Below are 25,053 nucleotides of genomic sequence, written 5' to 3' on the forward strand. Positions count from 1 at the left end.
AAAGACCTTATTTATTGTGCCATTCTTTCGACTTTCTGTACATTTAGTTTCTTTTTCAAAATAAGAAGTTGGGAGAAAAATCAAATCTTAAATCCTTCATTTCAGGGGTCAGCAAACTGTGGCCCACTGGCTGTTTTTATTGTCATACCGGAAAACAGCCGTGCTCATTGGTTTATGGACTGCCTACTATGGCTGTTGTGCTACAAAGGTAGAGTAGTTGCGTCTGGCTCTCAAAGCCTCCATATTTCCTATCTGCCCTTTACAGCAAAAGTTTGCTGACTCCTGTTTGTGGAAGGCTATCAGTAACCCTTTATATGCATACCGATAATAATGGGTTATCCTCTATGTTTGGTTCACTTGTTTCAAGAAGGAAAGAAATAAAGCATCCAAGGAAAATACATTTAACTTTTTATTATTTTAAAAATTCAACTTCAGTTAGATTAACAGACTAGATTAGAACCTCAAATGTATTTGATACAGTATATACTGGGTATCTAGTACTAAAAAGCCAGTTGGAATATAACCTACACAAACCAAAGGTGTGTACAAAATGGAAGTAATCATCAAGCAATAACTGTTTCCTTCCAACTGGTACTATCCGTGTTCTGTGGGGATTTATAGCTTCAAATTTAACACAGATGAAAAGCCCAAGTGGGACTGCTTTTCCGCATATACTGTTATCCTTCAAAACAGAATTCCATGTTCTTTGTTCCTTGCCTTAAGATCTTACTGTCAAATGACCTAAACTGAGGAACTGGGGTAAATACACAAAACTCTGCCTTGTCAATTACCTGCATGCCTAGCTCACCTATACTCATACATAAGCCGCTTCCATGACAGTTCCTCTATTCCCATTTCCTGATACAGTAAAATAAGAACTTAAGTTTTACTTTTGTCCTTGCACAATTCCATCTACAGCTCCCATAAGACTGTCAAATCAGACGGCTCTCAGAAGACGCTCGTAAGAGAGAACTAGAGTTAGTCCTCACGCTGCATTTAAATCTTATAAAATTTCTACAGCTCTATGTTCGTTTTCTGATCTACCTTACCTCTAAATCTCATCTATTTCTGGACACACTTCCAAACAATCTTTATAAATTTTCACTTCTCCAATCTATTTAACATCTTGATTGTGAAAATACAGCTTCATAACCATGGAATTTTTATGAAGATATAAAATATTAATGAATACTTGCATTTTCATACGTCACTGCTCCTATTTATTACATGTTCCCATAAATCAATAGACTGAAGCACTAAGACATGCTGAAATCTAAACTTAAAACCCAGATGGAACTGCAGGGTATAAATTACAAATAGGGTTTTCTTTCCTAGAATTCATATACAGAAGCCCTTCAGTATGTAGCTTTTTCTGAACAAATTACATTAATACATTTATTTTCTTTTTAACATTTGTAAAAATCCAAGAAATCTTAAAGGAATATTATTTGCAAGACATTTGGCATAAGGTGGCTAGTAAACATTTAGGAAACAAAAGCTTTAACAAACTGAATACAATCTGTGGCTGAACCCTAAATAAAATGGGAGTTTGGAAGAACTGGAATTTGCAGCAACCACCTTTTGTAACCACTGTCAATGGAAAACACCCAATGGTACCATTCACTAAGTTGAGATACCAATCACAGTCTAAGAGGATGGGGCTTGATTTGTCAAACACAGTACAATTTAGGAGCCCAACAGGATATACCAAAGAATACCTTACCATACCTCCAACTGTTCTATTTCCACCTTATCCTGGCCTTATATAAGGATAGATGAATAATGATGTTAATTACCACTGTAGCTAAATTTCAGAAGCATGCTTATAGATACAAGGAGAAAAGTTTACCCTTAGATTTTGATAGTGTTCAAAGTGTTGAGCAAACAAATGAAAGACAGATACACAGCATTAATGGAGTGTAAGAACCTCACCCTTTAATTAACTTAAATAATACTCTATTTCACTACTCTATAACCAAGAGCTAGGGAGCTAAACTGTTTATGGATTACATCTTCAAGACAAACATATAGCCAGCCCCTCCATGAAGGCATAAACCAAAACAAATTTTCTAAAGGACTTTCAAGGGAATTTATATTCCTTTTAATGACGTTCTTAATATATTTAGAAATTAGAAAATTATTTTTCACTGAAGATTCCAAAGAACTTGAAATAGGGCTCAATTTAGTAAAAAGAATTGGTATACCCGAAAGCAGCTAAAGCACTCATTTTCTTAAATCCCTACATCTTACCTGCAAGATTCATGAGAAACAAATTTCATTTTATTAAGACAAAAGCTTGCTGTCCAATTTATATTCCATCAGATAAGACTATACATTGTTGTAAGTACTGTACATGTAGTAAAAACTTACATAAGCCATTAAATACTGACTTTCAGTTTCTTTTCTTATAAGATCTTCAAGGCAGGTGAGAAGGAAGAGAAAATGGAAGAACCGGTAGATTGTAGTTAATATAACATTTTGGCTTGAAGAAGGATTTACCTACAGCCTCTGATCAAATTACTGTTTGTTCAGGTCAGCCATATGTAAACGTAAGAAATCAAACTTTTCACTCTTTATAGTCCTTACATACCACATTATAGGATGCAGAGTCAATTTATAGAAATATTTTGTAATGAAAACATCTTATGTAACTATAAATGGCATGAGTTTCACATTAAAGTTTAAATACAGCGGTTTTGAGTCTTTCTAAAAATACCAATATACAGTATTGTTTTAGGTGGTCATTTGCATAGCAAACTATTAAACTAGAAACTCAATGGTTCTAGGAAAACTTCACATTATGGATAGTTCCAGAAAGATGTATTCAAAATTAAAATCAATTCTCTTAGAAAACTGTAACCTTTATTTGCTCATCCAATAGTAAGCTAACCACTTTTACCCCATACTCACTTTGCACAGTACATCAACCTGAACAGATTTTTGTGCCACAATTTAATTCAAAGGGCTTATGATTTACTTTATGACTATACTGGATGATCTAGATGTAAGCAAGTTTGGGGATTTTAAACTGTGGGTCTCCTGTATTAGAAAAGCATAGTTTACAGTGTATTAAAAAATTGCATTCAGTAATATTGCCTTTTGAAAAGATATCTTCAAATTGCAAACACATCTATTTTCACAAAACAATTTGGTCAGGAAAGTTTATTTTAACATTCTAAAGCAGTAATGCTTTAGATGTTACTTAAGTGCCCCAGACAGGATTAACAAAATTAAATGTTTCTAAATTACAAATTTAGCTCCTGTAGGAGTCTCAGAAAAGAAACAGAAGAAAACAATCCCCCCTCCCAAAGGAAGTATGACACACACATTTTGAAGGAACCCCAATGTTTCATGCAGTGGTAGGCAAGATGTAAAAAGCCACCCAAATTCACACATTTCTACACCAATCATCATCAGAAAAAAGTACTCCGTAGTCAATCTGTACATCCAAATGCATTTGAGAATCTACACCTACGATACATTATTTAATGTTATATACATTTATTACCCACCCCCCTTGTTTTTAATAATTTCTTATGTAAAACCTTCATTCAAACCCAAAAAAGATGTAAGACTAACCTGGGGGAAGGAAAAAGATAATCACTTTAGACATTCAGTTAAAATGTAGTTTATCTAAATCTCAAAATGTTTAATAAAAACAAATATCTTCTCCATTTAACACTTTGCTTTCTAACTGTACAGTAAATTGCATTGTAGAGAGTACACCTCTATCTTCAGACTGTATCTTCTTTGGATGGAATTAAGAATGAACTGAAGTTTTAAGATAAATAAATGGGAAGTTGGTCCAACTAAGATGACAGCAGATATATTACATGCAGGATTTAATATTTCTTAATTTTCTCTTTTAAAAAAAATGATGCAGTTGAATCGAGGGGGAAAAAAACAGGTCAAAAAAGAACCCAGATTCAATATATAAAAATGTCCCACAACAGGTTGACGATGACAGTAAAAATAAGAGAAAAGAGTAATCTTTCTGGAACATCATTTTTCAATAATGTAGAAACACTAAGTGCCAGGAAGATTCTATTCATGTAATTTTAGCATCCAAGTTTCCCTCTATTTATTTTATTGGAACAAATGCTTTAAATAAACTATTTGTCCTCTTCACTGAAGAGAGCTGGTCTATTTCATCTTTAATAAGCTAGTTTTTGGGAAGATTAGCCATGTACTGTAGTAATGCCTACTGCATAAAATCCAAGCATTTGCTGTGAACAGTTGGAGAAAGCAGTCAGTAAGAACCTAGGATCAATGGAAACAGATGTTACGTTAAGCCATCCACGAAAGAGAGACCCACAAAGTACCCAGTGTGAAAGCCCAAATCTCTTCTTGCGCTTTTTTTGCTGTGCAAGTCCCACCCCATGAAAGAGAAATTGATCCGAAGTTCCAGGTTTTCTTGGGTCTCTAGTCAATTTTCACATTAGTATAGATTTTTCGGACAAAGGCACTTGTTCCCATGTAACCAATTGCTCCTGCAAAGATAAAAGAAGATGTTTTGAAGTAAATACATACAGAGCAGTATCCACCACTTATAAATACCAAATGCTCTCTGCTCTGGAAAGTTACTCTTTTTTCAAGATTACATCTTTATGTTAGTATTCACTCTGAATTTATTAAAGTTGTATCATTTGTTTTGCAAATCACCTGATACTGTTATACACCAAGTTAGACCTCATGTGATATTTTTAGAATTATCAGTTATTACATGTCTAATTAATAGCTATGAGTTAAAATACATCACTTATAAAGCAAGAATAATTTGATAAGGACAAAAATTTGTTAAATGTTTTAAAAAAGCATGTCTTTTTAAAACTTGAGCATATATTATCCTAGGTCATTTAAACCCTTTTAACATGTTCCCCAAATCATACCACCTAACGGAAGTTAAGAAGTGATGGGATTTTCTGAGGAAAGGACTAAGAACCATGGTTCAATGGTCCGAGATTCATATCAGAATAAAAGGGGGATAAAGTGGGAATATGAGTAAGACAAGATAGGTGGTACATGGAGATTCACTATATATAGTGAATTCATTTATATATATGTGTATATATATATGTGTATATATATATATGTGTGTATATACATATATAGAATTGTCCCTCTTTTTGTATACATTTGAAAATTTCCCATAACTGAATACTAAATGTATTATTTTTTAAATTAATTCTTTTTAATGTTTATTTATTTTTTTTTAATTTTTTTTTTTTTTTTTTTTCAATGTTTATCTATCTCTGGGACAGAGAGAGACAGAGCATGAACGGGGTAGGGGCAGAGAGAGAGGGAGACACAGAATCGGAAACAGGCTCCAGGCTCTGAGCCATCAGCCCAGAGCCTGACACGGGGCTCGAACTCCCGGACCGCGAGACCGTGACCTGGCTGAAGTCGGACGCTCAACCGACTGCGCCACCCAGGCGCCCCAATGTTTATTTATTTTTGAGACACAGGGAGAACACAAGCAGGGAAGGGCAGAAAGAGAGGGAGACAGAGGATCCAAAGTGGGCTCTGCACTGACAGCAGAGAGCCTGATGTGGAGCTCGAACTCACAAACTATGAGATCATGACCTGAGCCGAAGTCAGATGCTTAACCAACTTAGCCACCCAGGCATCATCCCATTATATTAAAAGCATTCTTAAAACCCACCAAGTAACAAAGCAAACCTATTTCCAACTAATTTTGCAATTAATAGACATTTATTTTATAATATGAATTACAGTACACTTGAAAATAGTGATAATTCATTTTGAAATAGTTATAAAAGTCCTTACAAAGTAAGGGAAAATATCTTTTGCAAATATAAACCTGAATTCTTAAAATGTTAAAAATCTGTAAAGTTTTAACTAGAAATCACAAATTTAACTGGCATAATAGAACACTAGTCCAATAACCAAATCTAATATTCCAGACTTATAAAACATTGTTCCCCTCTGAGCAGAGATGTGCTTAAAAGCAAACTAGTATCAACCTAGAGAATCATTTTTCCTAATCTTATGAGTATCTCAAGAATAAACTTATAAAAATATGACTTTATAAAAAGGAAGATACTAAATATGCACTCTAGAAAAGAAAATGTCTTGAGAAGAGATACACTTTTAAACTTAATTCCCTTAAAACTAAAAATGCTATGCTCAAAATGTGAAAACTATAACAATCTAATTATTTCTACTTTAAGTCATTTTTCTCCTGTTAAAAAAAAACAAATATTTTTCTTTCGATTACTGACTGCAAAACAGCATTTTAGCAATATAACTTGATAAACATATATAATTTTTGTGTTATGATGACATTTTAACCAGCTGATCTGAACAGCTTCCCCTGCCCCCCAAAAAACAGATTAGCACTGAAGGCACACAAACCCATTAAAGAATAAATGCTGGGACACTGCCAGAACAGCAGGGAACTATAAATGTGCCCAGATTTTCAGCAACAAGATGAAATTTCAACAGGAAAAGCACTAAAAAAACTAGCTAAATTCATTTTCTTTGTAAATGTCAAGATATTATCTCTCTAGGTCTTCCTAAGATCACATATAGGGGAAAGAAAAAAAAAAACCTTAACCCTCTGTATAATCCCATGATTCTACACATCACTGAATGAAAATAGTGATAATTTATTTTGTAGAATTTGGGGGATAAAGTGGGAAGATGAGTAAGATAAGACTGGCCATGAGTTGATAATTACTGATGTTGGGTGGTATGTGGGGATTCCCTATATATATATAAATAATTGTCCCTTTTTTGTATATATTTGAAAATTTCCCGTAACTACATACTAAATGTATTCTTTTTTTTAATTAATTTTTTTAATGTTTGTTTATTTTTGAGAGAGAGGGAGAGCACAATGCTGAATTGTGCATGCTGATGATAATCAAGAAAGATCTCAGATTAAATAAAGAGGGATTTGAGGAACAACATTCTGAAAGAAGGCAGGCTAATAATACTAAAGGAAACTTCTGATTGCCTAGAGATACACAAGGATGTTCCCATGTGATACATAGCTAGTTTTAACCTTCAGTTCCTTTCAGTTCAGTCATCTTTCCCTCAAAGTTGGTTAACTAATTAAGTATCACAAGGAAAGGTTATCACAGCAGCTTTAGTATGTGACCATAATATAAAGAACTGTCTCTCCTTCTGGCTTGTGGAGTTAGTTTTACTGCTTTACAGTCAATGTCATATGTGTTTGTGTGTGTGCGCGTGTGTGTCCATGATCACGTACATGATTATATAAAAATGGGACAGATTTTAGTTGACATAAAACATTTGTTTTTGTTCAAGGTGTATAATGTAGTGGTTTGATATGTGTGTATGTTGTAAAAAATAACCTCCACAATACATTTTTTTAAATTTTTTTAATGTTTATTTATTATTTGAGAGAGAGAGACAAAGTGTGAGCAGAGGAGGGGCAGAGAGAGAGGGAGACAGAGAATCCAAAGCAGGCTCCAGGCTCTGAGCTGTTAGCACAGAGCCCAGTGCAGGACTTGGAACCCACAAATCATGAGATCGTGGCCTGAGCCAAAGTCGGATGCTTAACCGACTGAACCACCCAGGCGCCCCACCTCCACAATAAATTTGATTAACATCCATCACCTCACATAATTATGATTTTTTTCTTGTGATGAGAGTTTTTAAGATCTAATCTCTTGGCACCTTTCAAAAATACACGACAGGATTGTTAACTTTAGTCACCATACATGCCCAGAACTTACTCATCTTATAACTGAAAGTCTGTACCTTTTGACCACCTCCACCCATTTTGCCCATGCCCCTAATCCCCCTGCCTCTGTTAACCACCCATCTTTGGAATGGATTCTTTTGACGGAGGAAGAAAGCAATCTTGGCACACCAGAGGTCCACAAATGTCATACCAGAACCTAGCTTTTAACAAGATTATCATATCTTCCTTATTCTATTGCTTACTCTATAGCTAAGGGTGGAACTACCAAAAAAAAAAAAAAAAAAAAAAAAAAAAGTCAATGGCAAATAAAAGAGAAAGGAGAAGGGTATGAATTATCAACTATCTGGAAATGTTTCCACAGTGATTAGTCCTTAAGCCTGGCATCATTCCTTATGAGGTAAGTAGGGAATTAGCCTCATTTATCAAGTGAAAACCTGAACCAGAAAAAAAGTAAGTTACTTGTATGCATTTTCCTTAAGGTACCACTGTTCATGAAATTGTTTGGAGGTAAAAACACAACATGTAGAAGCTTGAAGCAGAGACACAATCCCAGAACAGAAGGAAGCCCAAGGATTTTTAGCTCTTGTCAATATAGTAACCACAGCAGCCACCACTCACTGAGCATCAGTCATCGACCTGTTTATCCACATCTAATCACTGAATCCTCATCACAACCCTTTGAGGTAGGTGTTGCTTTTGTTTTGCAAATGAAAATGCTGAGGAAGAAAGGTTAAATAATTTGTTCAGAGTAACGTGGGTATTAAGAAGGGGCACCAGGATTTGCACCTAGGACTGACCCCCAAAAGCCCCAGCTTTTCCCACTCCCTGCCGTGTCTCGAACATAACAGGTTATCTCTTAATACTTGATAGCAGACCTGCATTACACTTGTGCTTTACACATGATACTATTACAGATAACTACTCTGAAAGACATGCCCCTTTCACCAATGAGAACATGAGATTTACAGACCTCCATATGACTTCCCCTGGCCACAAAAAAAGCAGCATGGAAGAGTTCATCTGGGTCTCTCAGGCTCTCAAGTCCATTCCTTTTCTATTTATCATGCTACTTCCAAAAGTTCTTTATTTTCTAGAGCTGTTTCACACATGCTAGAGACTCTATCATATGGTAATAACTATTACTTCTTCTATTTAATGGAAGATTGTGACAGACCCAAAAAACAGTGGTATTATCCTCATTTTACACAGTTTGGAGAGCTTGCAGAATTGGATCAAGGTACAGAACATACCTGGCACAGCCAGAACTTAAGCCTAGTCTGCAGACTCCCAAGTTGTGTACTTATAACCCAGATACTACCTCCTGGACCCTGTATCTTCATGAATAGTCCTAGAAACTTCCAAACATTCAGTCAACACCTTAATGTGTTTACGTCATAATCTTTTCCAATGAGCCTAAGTTAAAAAAATACCAAACTTCAATGTGAACGAGAAACTGTGGTACAGAAAACAATGCTATACAGAATTATTACGAATAAAATATCAAAAAATAATCAATGATGAATTTCTGAGGAATAGTCAAAAGGGAATCAGTGACAAGTTTTTTAGGAATAGTCAAAAGGGCTGAAATCAGATTCTTGAGTCTACTTTGTTGTTCCTGATCACGCAAAAGAATGTAATTTCTTAATATCCAATTACTGCATTTTTCTGATTCTAAAAATCTCAAAAATTTACTCATGATATTGCAAAAACTTCAGAACTTACCACACATTATCCCCAAGGCTGTGCTAAATACCGCCATATATCCAAAGTAAAACGATGTCTGAAATAAGCCATACATCCTAAAATGAAACAAAAAATATATATATAGTATATCCACTTTTACTTTCAACACAGGACCTTAAATTCTACTACTTATTTAATTGTTTTTGAGTTGAAGTATAGTTAGTTGACACACAATGTTACATTAGTTGCAGGCGTACACACAGTGATTCAACAAGTTCACGCGTTATCCTGTGTTCACAAGTATGGCTATCATCTGTTACCACACGGCGCTATTACAATACCATTGACTATACTCCCTATACCCGACCTTTTGTTCTTACATTCTAGTATTTCAACGACAGCTTTAGTTTCCTAAACACAAAATGAGAAAATGTCTCCACTTACTTTGTTTTGAAAAAATAGTAGTAAAAGGAATACATGTAAACATAGATTGCAGTTGATGCAGCAGAGAGAAAACTTGTCCATTGCCTGAAAAAAAAGGTGACTCTTTTGAATGAATGGCACTGAAACAGATTTTAAAGCAAAGAATTTTATAAGAACATTCTCTAAAATTCTGTATGTTTAAAAACAAATGCATATAGATGGCATTTAAATATATCATCAAGGAGAAAGCCTAAAAAATGGGAGAGACTCTGAATTCTGTCAGATTCCCTATTATAAATGACCTTAAATAAACCACTTCCTTTTCAGAACTGTCTTCTTTTGTTTAAAATAGAGCAATGCTTCCTCATAATGTTCTTTCCACATCAAGTACTTTGTGAAAATAAGTAAAAGAGTGACCATTATGAGCACAAAAACTTTTTTTGGCTAATACTACTTTTCCTCTAAAATCTTCATCATTTTTACATGAAAATTTCTTATACTATCTTAGGTAGCAAAATTTCTATACAGATCTTTTACTCTACCTGATACACGTCAGACGGCATCTTATTTAAAAATATTATCGGCCCCTGAGGTTCTTCCCAGATAGAAGTACTTACCACCTGTAATCCTCTGCATTTAGTAGAAAGTATGTGCACACGATGGTCACACAGACGGTCACAATGCACAGGATGACCAGCACCAGCATCATGAAGCCATAGACATAATAGATCTTATATGCCCAGAAAGATGTGAAGATGAAATACCTACATAAAATGCAATAAAGACATAGTTTTGTCTTTATTTTTGAAGCTCACCCCTTTGCTAAGCCTCACATCTCAGTTCTCACTGTCATCTAACTTACATCTCAATTATTTTTTTTTTAAATGTTTATTTACTTACAGAGAGAGAGAGAGAGAGAGAGAGAACACAAGTGGGGGAGGGGCCGAGAGAGGAGGAAGAGAGAGAATCCCAGTCTCTGCACTGTCAGTGCAGAGCCCAACGTGGACTTGATCTCACAAACTGTGAGATCATGACCTGAGCTGGAATCAAGAGTTGGACGCTTAACCGACTGAGCCACGCAGGTGCCCCTCCGTTATTTCCTTTCAAGTAACTTCCAACATTTTGTCTTACCCTTTTTCATCTGTTCAATCCTCCAAATATCTCTCAAAAATATTTTTTTGGATAATCTTCCAAGAACAGATTTTTTAGTAGGGCATCCATCTCTAAGCAAACTGAATACATTAGAAGCTTAAAGGAGTAAAATATGGCAAAGAAAAATGAACACAGCTAAAAATTCCTATCTGTCGAATAAAGGCAATTCTCTCATTCTTTCATTTTTTTTCTAGATACAACACATTCTAATAGTGTAATTTATATCTTATAAACACCCTACTAAATTTTTTAAAGTAGGTTTGACAGAGTAATAATAATGTATAAAATTAGGAAAATAAAAATAATCAGAAAAAAGAAAGCTCAATGAAGCTTCCTGCTATTTTTGGAGGACAGCAAGAGAAAGGGCATTAACATTTTACATGAAGAAAAAGACCCTTCACTCTAATTCCATTCCCCAAGTCATCGTCAGAAAAGGAGCCTTTAGCCTCTTTTCTTTTTCTTATTCTGTTTAGCTCACTTATTTGTCACTCATGCTTCCAATAGATATTTGAAGGCCCTACCACAAGAAGCAGCGAGAACAGAACTATGAAGATGACAGTCTCTACCCTCAAGGACACTACTGTAAAGTGGGGAACACCAGTAAGGAGGCAGTCCTGATGCACCACGTGCTTTACCAATGCAACCTAAGAGGGGCATCTTGCCAGTTCCGTTAGGTGGGAGTCTGGGGAGGAGTAATGAGAATAATAAATGAGGCATATGGGGGTAAGGGGAGCCAGAAGAACGTTGCAGAAATAGGAAGAGCAAAGGCAAAGCTTACAAACGAGGGAATTCACTGTATTTAGAAAAGCTCAAAGTAACTGAGTATGGCTAGAACTTCAAATGAAGGGGTGAGAGCTAAGAGATGAGGCTGGAGAAGCGAATGAGGCTGTATTACAAAGGTCCTTACTGGCTATGTTATAGCATTTGGGGGACCTTACCTCAGTGAAAATGAAAAGTCTTTAGCAAAGAAGTGACGTGATCAAACTGACACCTTAAGAAGATCACTGTGGCTGCCAAGAGGAGAATGCATGAGGGTCATCAAAACAGAGAACTTAAGGATACAGCAGAGAGGCTGTCTAATGGAACAAAGCAGGAAGAGAGGTGATCCAGAAGGTACTGGGAACAGGGGTAGGAGGCAAAAATAGAGGTCAAGTCGGGGTGAGGACACAAAGCAGTGTATCAGCTAGAAGTATAGAAGAGGTTCCTGAACTGGCTTTATTAAACCACAAGCTAGAGTGATGTGCACTCCAGTTCCTCTAAGGTACTGACTAATGCCCACAGCACACTCACAGCTGGCAGGTGACCAGCACAGGTGACCCAAATCTATGTCAACTGTACTTGTTAGTATAATTAGATAACTTAATTGAATGTTACATACACCAATAAATATGACAGCAAAAAGGATGCATGATTTCAATGAACATTATGTGAATGTTTTGGAGAAATTCAGTAAGGTGAGTCACTTAAAAAACAACAACATGAAATTAGGTGTGCGCGAGATAGCTACTAAAGTCTGGGAGAGAAATGTACAAATCTAGAGAGATTTTGCACTTAGAGTGGTTGAGACAGGTCTTTATGTTCTTGTCCCCACTTTTAAAAGGCTGGAAACACAGAAGATGCATTATGAATGTCAAAGGGAAAATGACGAAACATCGACTAGATATAAATCAAAGACTCTGGTTCTTGGGGCGCCTGGGTGGCGCAGTCGGTTAAGCGTCCGACTTCAGCCAGGTCACGATCTCGCGGTCCGTGAGTTCGAGCCCCGCGTCGGGCTCTGGGCTGATGGCTTGGAGCCTGGAGCCTGTTTCCAATTCTGTGTCTCCCTCTCTCTCTGCCCCTCCCCCGTTCATGCTCTGTCTCTCTCTGTCCCCAAAATAAATAAAAAACGTTGAAAAAAAATTTAAAAAAAAAAAAAAAAAAAAAAAAAAAAAAAAAGACTCTGGTTCTCTATTTTTAAAAAATGAGTGAAAGATGTACCTTCAGTTGTTTTAAGTTAAAATAAAATGTTATGTATGGATCTTTTTTTAATAAGCCTTACATGAGCCAACTTTCAATTAACCAATTATCCGATCCAATCCTGTCTGTTAAGGAGGTGTCCACTGTACAGGAGACAATCAGTAGTGGCACATTTGGAAAAGTATAAGGGAATTCTGTGCAGTCACAGTGACTGGCATTTCGTGGGCAAGAGCCTGAGGTGTATGACTGCAGTCCCTGAGAAAGTCCCACACAAAGAACTATCCTGCCTCAATAAAAATGCCAGAGCATTCCCAACAAGCAACACCAGAACACAAGCTGAGAAAAGACTTCTGTTTTGCAGTGGTGACCAAGGATGCAGGTACGAAGCACAGTAACTGTGCACAAGGTGGCAAACCTTCGACCCCTAAACACTTACACATTTTCCAGCACTCCTGCAGGCCTCTGTGGAAGAAGACTGGGAATAACTACGTACCTGAAGACATCAAGATCTACTAGACTGACTGGCAGGTAATGTTTTACTAGTTCCCTGGACCCTCAAAAATACTTCAAAAATATAATAAAACCCAGCAATTCCTTATATCATGCATGTGATCAAAGGCTAGTCTAGTACTCTTTGGCATGCATCCTGTGATTTCTAAGATCTCTTGTTAGGTAAGAAGGGTCTAGAACACAACACAAAAACGTATAAACTTCACCTGAATATTTGAAATCACAGGAGGAAATACTTTCAGATACATAATGTTAGATCCCTTTCTGGGAGCCATGAAATTAACAGACTAACTCTATTAGATGCCTTCCTGATGATTCTACACCTACCCTAACTCCTACATTCTCTTATTAAAATTACATCCCTCAAAACATAAATGCATTGCCACAACTTACATTTCAATAAAGATTGAGCCAAAAGGTAAAATTCCTCCCAGGCAAACAATAACTGCAGGCTCCATGAACCTGGAAAATATCAACATTAGCAATAAACTTCTAGTGTGATTTTCACATTACATTATATAAATCCAGATAACAGAAAGCAGAAACTTGGCACTTAAAAAATAATCTAAGGAATAGAAATAAACCAGTAAAAAGAAAAAACAAAACTTCAAAGAGGCACGACATAGAGGTAGGACTTCAAATTAGCCATAGGTTATAGTCAAAATTCTTTCCGGTAATAAAGGTCAAGATATGAATTCAGGGAATACAAATTCTTGCTACCAAGAGAACTCAGGAAAAACTCTCTTAAGTGTTTGCTCCTATTCTGTCTGCATCTCTCAGTAACTTCTAAAAATTTCACAGGCATTTATTTATAGAAAGCCATAGGGAAAGAAAAGTCTTGAGACCCTTCTGTGAAATAATGTTTCCCAAATTGTAGCCTTGCCATCTCTTTGCTCATGCATTCCTTGGGTTGGCGATTCCCTTCCTTGTGAATTATACAATTACGGTATTGTGAGTCTTGAGTTATAATGGAGCCAAGAATGGATAAAAAATTAAATCCAAACCTCATTCATTCGCTCAACAAACACATACTGATGCAACTGGTAATTCTTCACCTGGAATGCCTTCCCTCGTCACACTTCTTCTCCCGCATGCACTAGCTTGAGTGTTCTCCCCATAAAGCCCTTCCCCAGTCTCCCAGAAAGAGGTGGGTTTTTTCCCCGTACTTGTACTGCCTCGTGAACATAACTCTGGCAGCACTTACCTCACACTATGTGGAACTGCAATCATATACATATCATCCCTCACTAGATTAGTGCTATGCTAACTCTGGCAGGCAGAAGCTATTCATCTAGGTATTCCCAGCATCCGGCACAGTATCCGGCATATAAAAAATACTAAACTACTATCTCTGGGATAAACAAACTAAAAAGATGAAAAGAAATCAGTATGTGAAAGCTGGAAAAAAAAAAAAAAAAACCTTAAAAAACATTTAATCTAGTCTTCTTTCCTCCTTTTATAGGAATCCAAGACCCACAGAGGTTAAAAAACGATCTTCCCAAGATAACAAGTCACTGAGAGCCAGATCTAGTATTCAGATTTAGTGCCCATGTAACTTTATAAAGAAAATAAAGATACACACGAGCCTTCCTCCACCTGTGACCCAGGGTGTGCAAGGTCACGTGTTGTTCCTTCCTCTCCTTCACCAGTCCTAGTGACCTAGAGTCTAACCTTGATTTGAAAAAGAAAACGGACTTTAAAAAACAAAGCACGAAAGTTCTCATCATCACGATCGAAGGAAAAAAAAGAACATGGACAATCCTAACACTCTAACAGGTCACCCTCCCTTATAGGTGCTGTTTTATTCGGCCTCCATTTCAATGTCTATATACCTCCAAGTCTACAAAAGATTGTATATGTAAGTCTCTGACTATAAATTACGTCTATAATGAGGCAAACTACCTAGGAACAGAGGCTTTTCAATGTGTGAACAGACAGAGTCTACTGTGCAGTTCTTTCTTATGCGATGGAGAATGTGACAGGTGTTCATACAGCAAGACTGCTCTACTTTTGTCTGCTAGTAACAATCAGGAAATGAAGAATGCAGAATAGCATAAATCAGCACTGAAACATCCAATTTGCTAATTTCAAAAGGCAAAATATTTAGTTTTTTTCCAATGTGAATTACAAAAATTAGAAATATAACATACTAATGACATCCCATTTTATGTCCAAAATTTGAAAAAAAAAATACAAATTATCTCAAGTTAAAAATCCATTAAGAATCGTAATTTCAAAGTTGACTGGTCAAATAAACTGTAAACTATGTTTACATTACTGCAGTTAAAGAATCCCTTCAGTTGTTTAACAAATACTCATCATCCTTTGTCAAGATTAATCTTGAATTCTGGGAGTTCTTAAGAACCCATTTTAGCCATAAAACAGAATGTATTTGAGAGATTCTATACTATCCCAGAAGTGAAGATAAAGAACATTAAGTCAGTAAATTATAACTGGTCTTAATCCTAATTCATCTTTCAACTGGTACAATGTATGTGGCTACAAATGTGTGTATTATTTAGAATAACAAAATATCTGGAAAGGAAAATGAAATTGTAAGCCAAGGGTTGGCAAACTTCTTCTGTGAAGTTTCAGACAGTAAATATTTCAGGTTTTGCAGGTGACAGGGTCTCACTCTCTGATGCTGCGGTGTAAAAGCAGTCCTAGATCTGCGAATAAACAGGCATAGGTATGTTCCAACAAAACTGTACTTATAAAAATAGGCAGCAGGTCAATTCTGGCCTGTATACTACAGTAAATAAAACTGCTGCAGCTCTAGTTCCTACCCACCTCTAAGCACCAGTGTACTTATCAAAGCATTTAAATTTATCTGTAAATGGCACCAATATTCAGAAAGTGAAATAAAGATATAATTGATTACTACTGTGAACAATATAGGTTGAAGGAAAAAGTTAAAAAGACAAATTCTTAAGACAGTCATTCTTAGAAATGCATGCCAATTCAAAAAGTTATATATATAGAATAGCCTTAAGAATTTCTATATTGTGAGAGACAATGATATAAGATTTAGCATTCTCTTTACCATTTTTTCTCCGGTATGGGACGAGGCACAGCATTGACACGACAAGGAAAGTTGGGCTGACCTGACAGATTTCGGCCAAGTATTGTACCAACAAGATTTAGAGGAAGAATAACGAAAAAACAGATGCAACAAACAGCCACCTGTAAATTAAATTAAAATGTGTGTGATTACTCAGAAGAACATTTACAAAAATAAAGGGGACACCTAAAAATTTAAACACAATTTGACCACAAAATAAAACGTTCAAGTTCAATACAGGTTAAAATTGCTTAAGATATATACAAACGAAAAGAGGTGAAGAATGTGCATTGAAACAGTAGAACTGAACTAAATACAAGCTGAACCGTTTCCCGCCTACTGCAGCTGCTCACATTCCCCACCCTCCCATCTGGTGTCTGCTGCGGCCCTTTTTCCTCTCTTGATTTCACCTTTAGCTGTCATGCTTCTAACATATCCTTTACCTACTGTCACTATAACCAACTTATTTTATTGAGCTCCTAATATACACAAGGAGCTTTCCATGTTATTTCCCTATGTCACAGATGAAGAAAATGAGACTTAGAGAGGCTAAGTAACTTCCCACGCCCACACAGCTGGGAGGTGGCCAGACCACCATTTCGGTTCAGTCTCAGACACCATCCATGACCGTTTCCATTTCACACCGCCTTAGGATCGATCTTAACAGAAGCGGATCTCTATTTACGTATCTATGGGTCATTACTAAAATGGCATGAACATTTTTCTGCCCATCAGTGGTTCAAAGTCCAAAGTTGCAGGGAAGACCATATGAGATTCCAGAACCAAAGCAGTCAGGAAAATAATTATTTCTGTGCTTTTCTTCTTTATATAAATCTGGGTACTCAAGGACTCACTCAAGCTCTTTTCCAGCCAGCATCTGGTTAAAACCACTTCATTATGAATTCCTACAAAATGGAAGACTGAACTGCGTCTAAGATCTCTTCCAATTATACATTTTAGGTTTCTAATAAAAAGTAAAAGTGAGAGAAAAGATGAATAAAAATTGTGAAAAAACGAACAATGAAGAGGTGGAGGATAGAAAATCCACAGTTACCACACGAGGGGTCTATCTTTAAGCAACATGAGTGCAAACCACATCACTCTACCCACGCGCACGCGCGTGTGTGTGTGTTTGTGTTTTAAATAAATCAAAGGGCAGAATCACATCCCTTCCAGGTAAAACTTGTATAAATGTATGAAAGTTACGAAAGTCCTGGAATTCTATTTTAAAGATCAGGCTTAGGAACTCAAATTATTGGTATCTCAATTTGGACCTATTAGTAATATGAATTTATGCTCCTATAACAAGAATACGTGAAACATGAAAAATAAGGTTATATTAGAAAACATTGCAAATTATACACTGTCTCATACATATTTGGGAGGATGAAATTTTGTTGTTTATTTTTGGGAGAGAAAGAGAGCACGAGCAGGGGAGAGGCAGAGAGAGAGAAGGTGGAGATCCCCAGCAGGTTCTGTACTGTCAGCACAAATGAACCAGATCGTGACCTGAGCCAAAATCCAGAGTCGAACACTTAACCAACTGAGCCACCCAGGAGCCCCTGGGAGTATGAATTCAGTCTCAATTGTTGCTGTTGACTGCTTTCTTAATTATCCATTTGCTATCATTAAGTATACAGGACTCATAAATGTTAATACACTGTAGTAGAGACCTATGTATTTTCCTCTTATTTTCCCAGGAGTGTAATTTCAAATAAGAATTGAAGAGAAGCTGAAGAAAATAATTCCTTTGAGGAATGACATGCTCTAGGACAGTGGTTTTCAAACTATTGCACAGAACCCTCAGGTCTTGCTGAAGAGCTTCAGGAATTCCACAAGCATTTAATTTGACTATCCTTTGAAAACAGTGTTTAAAATATTCTGAAGTATAGGGCTGCTTGGGTGGCTCAGTCAGTTAACTCTTGATTTGGACTCAGGTCATGAGCTCATGGTTTATGAGACTGAGCCCCATGTAGGGCTCCTGCACTCACAGCACAGAGCCTGCTTGGGATTCTCTCCCTCTCTCCCTGCTCCTCCCTTGCTCGTGCACTCTCTCAAAACAAATAAATAAACTTGAAAAAAAAATAAAAAAGCAAAATATCTTGAAGTATGATTAAAAAAAATAGATTCAGAGGAGTTCTGTGTCAAACATTAATACAGAGGCTATCATAACCAGATTAACTCATTTTCATGCAAACCTGAGAACAGTTTCTCCTGATGTGTCTATATTTGGATTTCTCGTAAATGTGTTATTGATTAGGAAGGTTTGTAATGCTACACTGGTCTTTTGTTCTCCCTCCCCTCCCATCGATCCCATTCGGGCCTGTACATATTTGCTATTATTAGAGTTGTACAAGCAAATGTACTATAGCACATATGCGTGGCAGGCAATTAAGTGGCAAGCAACACGAGGGCATATATTGTCTGTGTGCTCATTCAAAGCAAAACGACAATAATCAATAAAGGAATCTATACACAGTCTCATCAAGACATTATCAACTGTTTGATATCTGTTTAATTTTTCCCCTTTGCTTGTCTGTTTTCTTATACATGACAAAAAACGTTAGTGGTTTGTTAGAACTGTTAGTGACTGAACTGTGAAACCAATTTCCGACTCCTTTATGTTCAAGTTCTGGATGAGTTTACTTGAAGAATTACTCTGAGACTGTAAGGCAAGCTGTTAAAAAAAAAAAGTCACATGAATCAAATCATCCGTGAAGTCAGGATTTTTCTCAAGACTGATATTTAGCCAAATAAACTGGTTACTGAAGAAGATATGACTGAACTCTTACTCATACTCCTTTACATTAGATCTGTATTCATCACAACTTTACTGCTTCTCATTAAATATAGAATGTTACGATACTGAATTTGCAAAAATTTATTTATACTAAAGGATTCATGTTGATATCTATTTTCTATATTGGGCTTCCACAGTTTCATTTTAAAATGAAATTTAGCAGTTAAGACTTAAAAAAAAAAAAAAAAAAAAAAAACCCATTAGTCTACTACACCCATGAAAGCTCTGGGGCTCAAACAGATACAGGGCCCTCCCCTGGCCTCCTAGCCACCGTGCACGGACTAACATCGAAAACAGGTAGGGAAGTGCAGGGGTTGGGGGGGGAGGGGTGGGGGACTTACTCAAGGTTGAGGGAGTGATCTACAATAAGAGCAAGTTAGAAACAAGTACTGCCTATCAGCACTTAATACCCCAAAGTGTACCAACTGGTCAGCTCCTCTAATCTGCCACAAACCAAGAATGTGGCTAGTATTTATTCCAGCTCTGCTTCCAAAGTGGCCTTTTATGAAATCTGTGTTGTAAATGGAATGAATGGAGAGGGAAAATGCATCCTGAGAGGAGTTGTTTTGGAATTCTAAAGAATATAAATTTTATTTACAGTGATAGACAATAATTGCTTTTAGGTCAGGTGATTCTCAGGTAATATATTGTCTTACCAGTCATTATGTTTATGCATTTCTTCACCACACGTTCAGACTAGACAATTTTTATCACTCTTTTTCTACTCATACATTTACGCCTTTATGTCTATAAGCATTTCAATAATAGGAACTAATAATCAGAGTACCACTAACTCAAACACAAAAGCCTATAAGAAGCCTTTCTATTTTATGAGATTATTCTCAACATGATAATAAATAACTTCCCATTCTGCTTTTCGAGCTGTCAGTACTCTAACAGAAGAAACATTGGACTTGAAGTTAAAAACTTATTTGATGAATCTAGCATCATCCTGATAGCAAAACCAGAAAAAAAGAAAACTACAGATCATATCTTTCATAAATATAGATGCAAACAAAAAACAAAAAACCCGACAAATCTTAGCAAATGGAATCCAGCAATATACACAATAGATAATAATCATACCAAACTGAGGTTTGTTGAAGGAATGAAAACTTGGTTTAAGATTCAAAAATCAATATAATTCACCATATTACCACACTAAAAAATAAAAATCATAGATTATCTCAAAAGATACAGAAAAAGCCACTGCAAAATACAACTTCTATTCAAAATAATTACAACAAAAAACTCTCAGCAAACTAAGCAGAAGAGAACTTCATCAACTTGATGAAGGGCACCTGCAAAAAAAAATACAGGTAACATTTTACTTGATGGCACAAGACTGGATGCTTTCCCTCTAGGGTGGAACAAGACAAGAAAGTCAGCTCTCACCGCTTCTGTTCAACACTGCACTGGGGGGTTGTAGCCAGTGCAACATGGCAAGAAAAAGAAATAAAAGGTATATAGATTAGAAAAGTAGAAGTGAAAGTGTCTTTATTCACAGACCACATGATTATGTAAAAAATCTTCAGGAATCTACAAAAAAAGAAATCAGAATAAGTAACTTTAGCAAAGTTGCAGGATGCAAAGCCAATATACAAAAATCAATTATTTTTCTGATATTTTAAAAATACCATTTACAAATAGCATGAAAGATATGAAATACTTAAGGGTAAATTCAATAAAAGACGTACAAAATTTAAACAACAAAATTTACAAAATGTTGCACAGAAAAATTAAACTAGGTTAAGAGATATAAGATATACTGTGTTCAATAATTAAAAGATTCAATATTGTTAAGATGTCAATTCTTCCCAAATTGATCTATAGATTCAATACAATCCCAATCAAAATCTCAGGTTTTTTTTGTGTAAACTGACAAGGTCATTCTAAACTTTAGATGGAAATGCAAAGAACCTAAAAACGCCAAAACAACACTGAAAAAGGAGTGATTTCAAAAATTATAGGGGCGCCTGGGCGGCTCAGCTGGTTAGGCGTCCGACTTCGGCTCAGGTCACAATCTCACGGTCCGTAAGTTCAAGCCCCGCGTCGGGCTCTGGGCTGATGGCTCAGAGCCTGGAGCCTGCTTCCGATTCTGTGTCTCCCTCTCTCTCTGCCCCTCCCCCGTTCATGCTCTGTCTCTCTCTGTCTCAAAAACAAATAAAACGTTAAAAAAAAAATTTTTTTTTTTAAATTATAAAAACTGCAGTAATCAAGATAATGTCACACTGGCATAAAAACATGACAAATTAATCAATGGAAGAAAACAAAAAGTTCAGAAATGGATCCACCTTTATATGGTCAGTTGATGATCAACAAAAGTGGTAAGGCAATTCAGTAGAGAAAGCATGTTTTCTTTTCAAGAAATGTTGGAACACTAGTCATAAGCAAAGCAAAACAAAACCCTTGACCCTTTCTTTACTCATGCAAGATACAAAATTACCAAAAATGATCACTGACCTTAAATGGATCATATTTAAGAGCTAGAATTATAAAATTTCTAGAAGAAAACACGAGAAAGGCTAACTGATCTTTGGTTTGGCAAAAGGACAGAAAAGCACATATAAAGAAAAAAAAAATCAATAAATTACACTTAATTATGTTTGCTCTTTAAAAGATACTTTTTTGGGTTTTTTTCCCTGAGGGATAGAGAGCTCCAGCAGGGGAGAGGGGCAGAGGGAGAGAGAGAGAACCTTAAGCAGGCTCCACGCTCAGCACACAGCCTGACACAGGGCTTGATCCCATGATCTTGGGATCGTAACTAGAACAGAAAGCAAGAGCCAGACGCTCAACTGACTGAGCTACTTAGGAGCCTCATCAAAAGATATTCTTAAAAGAACAAAAAGACAAGCCACAAAGGGGGAGACTAGATTTCCAAACTAAGACAAAGGTCAGGTACGTACAATATGCAAAGAACTCTTCCACTCAACTAGACAAATAACCTATAAAAAAACAGGCCAAAGATTCATTAAAAAAAAAAAAAAAATATATAGGGATGGCAAATAAATACACAAAAGAGCTTGAATGTGATTAGTTATTAAGGAAATGCAAACTAAAACCACAATGAGACACCACTATGTATCTCCTAGAATGACTAAAATTAAAAAGACACATCAAGTGCCAGAGATGATGTGGAGTGACTGCAACTCATCCTATACAATACTGGTGGGAATGTAAAATGACAAAATTGTTGTAGAAAAGTTTAGTGGTCTCTTTTTTTTTTTTTTTTGAGTATAGTCAACACACATTGTTAGTTTAGAAGTTTCTTATTAAACTATATTGTATGACTCAGTCATTCCACTGTAGTTATTTGTCCAAGACGACTGAAAATATATCCAACACAAAGGCTTGTATATGAATACTCATAACAGTTTGATTTATAATAGCCAAAAACTGGAAATAATGCATTAATAATTGGGATCAATAATCCCAAGAATGCATTACTGGATAAATGGGTAAACAATTGTGGTATATCCATGGAATACTACTGAGCAATATAAAGCAATAAACTTTAATACATGCAACATCAATGAATCTCAAAATAATTTTCTGAGTGAAAAAGGACAAAAAAAGAACATATTATGTGACTGTATTTAGATAAAATTCTGGGTAATGCAAACTAATCTATGATGACAGAGAGCAGATCCATGGTTACCTGAAGGGGGAAGAAGAAGGAGGAAAAAAGGGGTGAATTACAAAGGTACACAGAGAAACTTCTGGACTTCATAAATACCTTCTTTTTTTGACTGTGGTGATCGTTTCCTAAATGTATACACATATCAAAACTCAACAAACTGTATACTTTAAATACATACAATTTATCATGTATTAATTATATCTCTACACAGCTGTAAACACACACACACACACACACACACACACACACAAAGGCATAACATATTCTACATTCACCAGTCTCAGCATAAAGCTAAAATTCCTTTTGGCAGAAAAGAAGGAAAGAAAATAGACAAACAAAAACAAATCATCACCACAGCACAACAAACAAAATGTGATTTGAGTCAGTTACTCTGCAAGAGTCCTGGGCTTCTGCTCTGTATGACAGGGATAACACATGTCACTAGCTCTGCCTATCTCTTTGGGTCCTTCTGAAACCAGATAAGGTAAGAAAGAGCTTTTGGCAAACTACAAAATGCAACACACATGTATCTCTCTTTATTAGAATTCGTCTGGTCAAATTTGGCACATCATTTCAGTCAGGTGAGACCGGTTTTAGATGTTGCCTTCATCATTCCACATTCCTAGTTTTCTCCTTGATCTCATGTCCTTTTTCAACTTAATCTTCAATTCATTACGCCTTTATACACATCATTAACAATCATCTGAATTGGTCAAAGTCTACTCTACTGAAAGACATATGTGACATCTTATTAGTAATATCATTCTATTTCTTTAATTCTATAACTATTTACACATCTACCTGATTGTACTATTCCACCTATATTTCTCTATCTTGTCCAACAAGATCAATACTTCCCAATCTTTTGTTCTTATCTACTAAAACCTACCAAAAAGAGGAAATGAAGTTGTTCTAGTATTTTTGTCTTCATAAATCCATAATAGCTCCCAATGTTCATTATTTCCAGGATTTAAAAGACAAATTTTAGTAACATTCTAATATCTTGTGTTTCATCAAATTCACCGCATTTTGTAAGGTAGAATCCACTTTCTTCCTTTCCCTTCTGGAAAAGTAAATTTGCCAATGTCCAGTTTTACAATGCTTCTGTTCTCTTACACAGTTATTCAGACATCGCTTATCAGCATGATCTCTCAGTATGTCTAAAAGGTCACTTACATAAGCAGCAAACTTACAGCTAAGGTAGCTGTGGAGTCCTGCACCAGGAATCCCCTTCCCTTTCTTAGGCTTTATTTCCCCCTTATCAGGGATTATTTTCCTCTTATCTTTTCTTGTTTAAAGGTTATTTTATTTAATGAAAAAGAAAAAGAAAAAGAAAAAGAATGGGTTAGAGCCATTTTTTCTTCTACTCTGTTACATCACCTGATCCCATGTAATAAGCCTGTGGTCACACTAGGAAAGTATCTTTACAAAATCCCAATTTGCCTTAGCGTTTGTCAAAAGTTCAGGTTAGGTAACAGAGCTTTGTTTTTGTTTTTTTATATATATAGATCTTTATTATTCCTTTACACTTAGGGATATTCTACTTTCCTCATAACCTTTGAGAGATATAAAATAGTACCTCTTCATTCGTCTTGGTCTCCATTCTTTACTGCGGTAATTTCTGATCACATATCATGAATTTCATTTTTTGAGATATGATATGAGCTCAGATTATTACTACTACCTTCTACTTACATTTATCTTTATTAAGCCAGGAAGATTAACAATTGTTCAAAAAGTTTAATCTGACACGAATTTAATGGCTTTTATGTGTAATTAGGTACACCTGAGCAGAGAAGTTGGGGTCTGAAGACAAATTCTGCTCACTTTCAATCTTGGGCTAGTCCTGGTGACAACAGCAGTATTCTGACAAAATTCCAGATCCCAAGTTGGCAAAACCCTATTATGTGGGTGCTTCTATTAAGGCAGGCAAAAGCCTGAAATCACTTTCACCAAAGTTGGATTAAATCCTTACCTATGAAGTATTTGAGAAAACAGAGAACTAGAGAAAGATCATTGAGAGAGGGCTCAATGTCCACGAGATCGAAGGAATGGGGGACAGAAACAGCTAAGGCCAGGGGAAGAGCATACAGGAGTATCTGAAGACTGATTTTCAAACAAGGGTGTCCAGTTAA

General features: G+C 36.0%; 1 protein-coding gene across 1 annotated transcript in view; it reads right to left on the reverse strand.

The window, feature by feature from the left end:
• Nucleotides 1-396: 396 nt before the first annotated feature.
• The window catches only part of TM9SF3 (transmembrane 9 superfamily member 3), a 70,191-nt gene continuing 45,534 nt past the window's right edge, over nt 397-25,053 (reverse strand). The window contains exons 10-15 of the mRNA XM_045438393.1: nt 16,461-16,600; nt 13,811-13,879; nt 10,417-10,563; nt 9,821-9,904; nt 9,416-9,492; nt 397-4,490 (exon numbers count right to left, since the gene is read on the reverse strand). Of these exons, the coding sequence (XP_045294349.1) occupies nt 4,423-4,490; nt 9,416-9,492; nt 9,821-9,904; nt 10,417-10,563; nt 13,811-13,879; nt 16,461-16,600 (585 nt within the window). The 3' untranslated portion in view covers nt 397-4,422. The remainder of the gene's footprint in view (nt 4,491-9,415; nt 9,493-9,820; nt 9,905-10,416; nt 10,564-13,810; nt 13,880-16,460; nt 16,601-25,053) is intronic.

This window comes from Leopardus geoffroyi, chromosome D2, assembly GCF_018350155.1.
Source record: "Leopardus geoffroyi isolate Oge1 chromosome D2, O.geoffroyi_Oge1_pat1.0, whole genome shotgun sequence".
Taxonomy (NCBI): domain Eukaryota; kingdom Metazoa; phylum Chordata; class Mammalia; order Carnivora; family Felidae; genus Leopardus; species Leopardus geoffroyi.